The 6,580-nt window shown below is 35.7% G+C and overlaps 1 protein-coding gene across 1 annotated transcript; it reads left to right on the forward strand.

Moving 5' to 3' along the window:
• The first annotated feature begins 476 nt into the window (after nt 1–476).
• LOC142490083 (keratin, type II cytoskeletal cochleal-like) lies at nt 477–6,580 on the forward strand. Its single transcript, XM_075591877.1, has 9 exons — nt 477–987; nt 1,874–2,082; nt 2,190–2,250; nt 2,754–2,849; nt 3,174–3,338; nt 3,592–3,717; nt 3,983–4,203; nt 4,474–4,502; nt 6,375–6,580. The coding sequence occupies exons 1-9, from the start codon at nt 532–534 to the stop codon at nt 6,497–6,499; spliced, it is 1,488 nt and encodes a 495-aa protein (XP_075447992.1). The 5' UTR covers nt 477–531; the 3' UTR covers nt 6,500–6,580.

Raw genomic sequence — 6,580 nt, forward strand, 5'->3', positions numbered from 1 at the left:
ATGACATGATCATAGCAGCTACACAAAAAGTTAGCGTCACGCTATATAAAAAAAACCAAGAGCTGAATGTCAAACCCAACAAAGACCAACTACAATACCAAGTGGAGAATTTAACAACATGGGATCCCAATAATGTATGTCATCAAAATAGACGCATAATGCCAGACCATACAGAGTGAATCACAGAGATGCTATCACCACAGACAAAAAAGGCGGCTAGCAATAATCAAATATCTGACTCAATACAAAATAAGCAGATATTACAACACTGCTCACCATCATTGAACAAGCTCAACCAAGGTACTATATACTTTATTTTCTACTAAACTAGGAGAATTGAGATGTAATAATGTTAGCAATTGAAGCTCTAAAGAGGCAATTATAGGCTCTTAATATACTTCAAAGTAGCCAAACCCATTCGATATGAATATAAAAGGGGTAAGTCTCTGAAGGGAACTCAGAAGGACTTACTTAAAGCTCACTCCACAGTAAGCTCCAAGACCACATTGTCCTGATTCTTGAAGAAGCAACATGTCTCACCAATCTCATCAATCCACACATAGCAGCTCAGGCTCTGGGCACAAGAATTTCAGCTCCTCCTCAGCTTGTTTATCATCTTTCAGCAAGCACAGTGGGAGCTCATTCACTTCAAAGAAAGTATCCATGGGTCACAAAGCGCTACCTTGTTTTACAAGCAAAAGTGTCTATAGTCATGGATCAGGGGGACATAAGATCTCAGTTGGAAGTTGTCGACCAGTGGGAAGTGGACATGGATATGGAGGATATGGTAGTGGACATGGTTTCAGTGGATCTAACTATGGATTTGGGGGATCATCTTGCTCTGCAGGCATCACTAATGTTACTGTGAACCAAAGTCTCCTGGCCCCACTCAATTTGGAAATTGACCCAAACATCCAGAGAATGAGGACAGATGAGAAGGACCAAATCAAGGGTCTCAATAATCAGTTTGCCTCCTTCATTGACAAGGTACTGTAATGTAACCATGCTAAACATCCTATGTACTTGAAAATGGCTATGCCATTCACTGGCTTGAATAACCTGTATCAAACAAGATATGGAAAACGATCACCAAATAAACATGTCATAATGTCATTTAAAATATATTTTTGGTCTAACAGCTTTACATTTGTTTACACTATCTAAAAAGTTAAAATATTACTTAGATTTTAAGCTCTCTGTGACAGATATTCCCTTTCCTACTGTTTAAGATTATTTGCACTAATTGTGTTATAATAATGCACTTTATAATCACTTGCTTATTATATATATTTATAATATATATATATATATATATATATATATATATATATATATATATATATATATATATATATATATATATATATATATACATGTAGAGGTATCAGTACCGTGTTAGCCGAGCTTCAATAATCAAAAAATAAATTGATGATACCGTTCTGTGGCTAACGAAATGCTTTTATTTGTGCGAGCTTTCGAGATACACTGATCTCTTCTTCCGGCGATGTTACAATGAATGAAGCAAGGGTATACTTAAAAACAGTGTCTCTTGGACAGATAACATATAACATTCCAAGATACACTGTTTTTAAGTATACCCTTGCTTCATTCATTGTAACATCGCCGGAAGAAGAGATCAGTGTATCTCGAAAGCTCGCACAAATAAAAGCATTTCGTTAGCCACAGAACGGTATCATCTATTTATTTTTTTATTATATATATATATATAAATATATATATATATACAAAAATGGCACTCCATATTTCTTTAAGATGCAACTACAGTTTCATATCTTTATACTGTGAAGGGAAAAGTACAATGTGACAAAATTTTAACAATGGTTTATTTATTGAACTTTTTTATTTGTACTAGGTACGATTCTTAGAGCAACAGAATAAAATGCTTGAGACTAAGTGGGCTTTTTTACAAGACCAAAGAGCTGCTAGATCTCAAATTGAACCTCTCTTTGAGGCCTACATTAGCAGTCTCAGGAGACAGCTGGAGAATCTGGGATGTGAAAGAGCGCGTCTGGATGCAGAAAGGAGGAATATGGAGGAATCAGTAGAAGAATTCAGAAGAAAGTATGTAAATCATGAGACATGTTGGTTCTCTAAACACTGCAAAATACCATCCAAACCATTTACAAAACTACAAACACACCACTTAATAAAACATTCTTACCCAACAGATATGAAGAGGAAGTTAACCGACGCACAGCTGCAGAGAATGAATCTGTTGGGCTTAAGAGGGTAAGTGTCAAGTCATTAACTGGGCAAATGATTGTCTTTTTTTATATAAAGGTCAAAATATAACTTTGGATCAGTAATATAATTATTTCAGAACTTTAAAGCATCATTTCCTCTTGCCTGTTTTTTCTTTCTTTTTTAAAAAGGAATGCAGTAGTTCCTTAGATTTTTGGAAAGGCAATTATGTAAGCTGCCGATTGATCCATTCTCCATGATCGATCGGTGAAGATCCGGCTTTTGGATAAGCAGTATGGCTGCCTATTTCAAAAGTGAAAGATGTTTGATTTCCAAAATGGTTGCTATAGCAACCAAAGGAAGTTTAATATATTAAAAGGGACTAATAATGGCATTAAAAGAGGGTTAATAATTTGGTATTAACTAATACTACAGAACTAATTTGTTTATTATTAAGATTTTGAATGAAATGCTGCTTTAATTTCAGAAGCATTGTATTATAAGGCCTAACATTAAATGACTATACTTATCTATTTGTATCTTCCCTGTAGGAAGTTGATGCTGCTTTCATGAGCAAAGCTGAATTACAAGCAAGGGCGGACTCCCTGTCTGATGAGATCAACTTCCTGCGAGCTCTGTTTGATGCGGTATGAATATGGAGCTCCATAATAATTTTATTCTTTAATTTGTTGAACAACAGACCTGGTACCATTTTCCTAAAATAAGGAATAATGATTTTACACCACATACTTTGAAATTGATACTCACATTTCTTTATAAGATTAGAACTTCATTTCTAACAGCTACAACATGTAGACATCTTTTTTTGCAATTTTATCTATTACATTTCTTGTACAGATTTGGGGAACAGATGACAGTAGAACAATATGTGTTTGAAATAATAAGTGACCTTTTTCATACGGTACCTGTACTTCCTCAGCACTTATGTCACTGTTTTCTCTACCTTACAGGAAATATCTCAGCTTCAGGCTCAGATCTCAGATACATCAGTCCTTGTTTCCATGGATAACAGCCGAGACCTGGATCTGGACGGCATCATTGCTGAGGTCAGATCTCAATATGAGGACGTGGCTAACAGGAGCAGAGCTGAAGCAGAGGCCACATACCAATCAAGGGTGAGTCTATTAAAAGCAGATTCTAACAGTCTTATCTGACGTTTCCCGTATATATAACATACACATGCTATATAGTACTCTACTGAAATAAAATATCAACATTATACTAATTGTAATACTGTATATTGTTCATAAACTCTCGAGTCCTCCATAATTGCATAAATATAAGATCATCAAGCTGTTTGGTTTTAGATACTATTAGATGCTTCACACCAATGCTTCAATCTACTCTCACATGATTTTTTCTCTTCAGTACGAGGCGCTGCGCTCTACTGCAGGCAGTTATGGGGATAATCTGCGCAACACTAAGCAGGAGATTGCTGAGCTCAACCGTCTGATTCAGAGACTTAAGGGAGAAATAGAGAGTGTGAAAGATCAGGTAAAATTAATACATGTGTAATATGTATTCTTACTAGATTAACAAACAATTATAACTTCCTTAACATAAGAGTTAGCATTAACTGTAAAGTATATATTACAGTACATATTTACTCTGTCTGAAAGGAAGAATGTAAGTATTATAAGAGAATTTGTCTGTTTGTCCATTTGCTAACTATGGGAAATAGTGAACATCCTAGCACAATGTTACATTTATTAATGTATAGTGTAAGAAAGAATCTTTTATTTACTTTGTGTTTTACCAGCGCGCTAGACTAGAAGGTGCCATAACTGAGGCTGAAGAACGTGGGGAGATGGCCGTCAGAGATGCCAAGTGTAAACTGACTGAGCTGGAAGATGCTCTGCAGAAAGCTAAGCAGGACATGGCTCGCCAGCTGCGTGAATACCAGGAGCTGATGAATGTGAAGCTGGCTCTGGATATTGAGATCGCCACCTACAGGAAACTGCTGGAGGGAGAGGAGAGCAGGTGAGTTAAGATTATGCAGCATGTAGACACACTGTCAATGTATATATGTCTTTCTATCTGAATAATTATAGAAAAAATATACTAAATAAACAAAGAGCTTCCAGCTCACCAGTGACATATATGTCATTACGTACAAGGTACAAATCTCATACAGTACTGTACATTGAAGGAAGCGAGCATACATGTTATAAATAATGCAGTTATATGTGTAGACGTGACTTTGAAATTCTGAACCAACTTTAAAAATAAAATGTTCTATCTTTATTTCAGGCTGGGTGGAGAAGGTCCTGTTAGCATCTGTAAGTAAAGGAGTGATTCATTTTGTGTTTTTATACTAATCCAGCTATTTAAAACTGAAACCAAGAATAGAGGTGTTACGGTATCTGCTAGTGGAACCACTTTGCTGGAAGATGTCTACAGTAGTTATCTAAGTGAAAAAAGAAACTTATCAGTGGTGGCGCTCTAATTATCAAAGTGCAATAAATAATAAGTGCAATAGTGATTAGCAGTGATACAAAATACAAACACGTTTGATGAATGCAGCTGTAACCCAATGTGGGATTGCTTTCTCAATCCCTTTTGTGATAGATGTGGAGTCGTTCGTCGGGAAGCGCAAACATGTGAAGACAGAAGAACATATATTCTGATAGTGTAATATTGTTATAATAAATTGATGGCTTTATCTTTAAATCGATGTGTAGAATACTCACAAATGTGAGATGGGATATATACACGTAATGGTATCTTTGGATGATGCTTTGTGGTATTCAGTGGTGATAGTGAGGCTTTCAATCTAGATGCGCGCTCTGGTAACCTTATTGTCAGATAAGGGAGCCAAACATAGCATAGACTGTATATAAATTTTATAAAAAGTAAGTATAATCCAATGCACTCACATGATTAAAAGTAGTAACAGGCATTTAGATCTCATAAATCGGATATCTGCAGCATGAACGGACAGATCTCTGATTCCCCTGTAGTCAGGCGTGCGTCTCACGGGAGCGCGTCAGCGTCTCGGCGATACCGGAAGTGACGTCACCGGGACCCCGAGGTTCCGGTCTGCTGTAGGGCTGGATGGTCTGCGTCACTCTACGCGTTTCCCCTTCTTTGGGTTCTTCAGGAGTGACTCTGACTGTGTATAATGACCTTATATACTCTACACTTTAATCCGATAGGTTGGGAATTAATTGAATAATGGTGAGTATAATTACATAGTACAAAAGGGTGTCGGTTTATACTATTCAGCAAGTTACAATTATCTCCACATCAATACATATGTGAAGCTCCAAAAATTTGAATTTTAATAACAACATGAATTGATATACTTGTCTAACATAACAAAAAAATTTAAAATGAATTTAAGAAAATGCAAACAGAATACTCTAATAGTAAAAATGAATATAATAGTTATTAGCTGTAACTAATGGATATGATTGTTTAAAAATATATTAAATGCAGGCTCTATCATCCAAAGATACCATTACGTGTATATATCCCATCTCACATTTGTGAGTATTCTACACATCGATTTAAAGATAAAGCCATCAATTTATTATAACAATATTGCACTATCAGAATATATGTTCTTCTGTCTTCACATGTTTGCGCTTCCCGACGAACGACTCCACATCTACAGTAGTTATCTAAAATCGTATTTTTCTCCAGATTTAAACTCTTTTGTCTTTTATTAATCTCCTGTCCTTGAGCAAATATTAAGCTGGACAATAAAATTTAATTTCCTACATATTATTATGTACACTAACATTTCCAGTTATTGATTCTTTCTTTCAAGCTCTTTGGAAGTACGTCTACAAATTTAAGAGTATTTAGTCAAATATACAAAACTAATTAATCATTTTTGCAACATCGGACACATATCTGCATGCCTGGGAAGATTACACCAACTCAGACTTAATTGAGTAAAAAGGAATACAAAAGAAACACCTTACACTAAAAAGTTAATACTGTACAGTAAATCTTATCTTCCTTCCTATTTTTTTTTTATATAAATGCCTACCATTGCTTACTGGGAAGAAAAAGGACAGAATACTTCATTTTATTGATACTAAAATACATGTTTAATATTAGCTCAGATGTTAGGGCTAAATCATACTTAGGTAATTCTTCCTTTAAAATGTTTCATCCCTAACACGTTGCTTGTTTCTTTACAGCTGTGCTTCACTCTAGTACTGGATCATCACACTACGGTGGAAGTGGACACCACCACAAGAGCAGATGTAGCACTGGCAGTGTTTCCCAAGGAAAACATGGCTCAGGACATGGACAGTCCTGCTAAATGGAATTAGCTAATTAATAGTTACCTTCATGTTAACGACTTCTATAAGTTCCAGTTCTCTACAAACCACCACCCTCACCC

This window comes from Ascaphus truei, chromosome 3, assembly GCF_040206685.1.
Source record: "Ascaphus truei isolate aAscTru1 chromosome 3, aAscTru1.hap1, whole genome shotgun sequence".
In the NCBI taxonomy this organism is placed as follows: Eukaryota; Metazoa; Chordata; class Amphibia; order Anura; family Ascaphidae; genus Ascaphus; species Ascaphus truei.

Coding starts and splice junctions, on each gene's coding strand:
- LOC142490083 (XM_075591877.1), top strand. CDS start 532: ATGTCTCACCAATCTCATCAATCCACACATAGCAGCTCAGGCTCTGGG. Junction 2,251..2,753: donor AATCTGTTGGGCTTAAGAGG/GTAAGTGTCAAG, acceptor TCTTCCCTGTAG/GAAGTTGATGCTGCTTTCAT. Junction 2,850..3,173: donor TGCGAGCTCTGTTTGATGCG/GTATGAATATGG, acceptor TCTACCTTACAG/GAAATATCTCAGCTTCAGGC.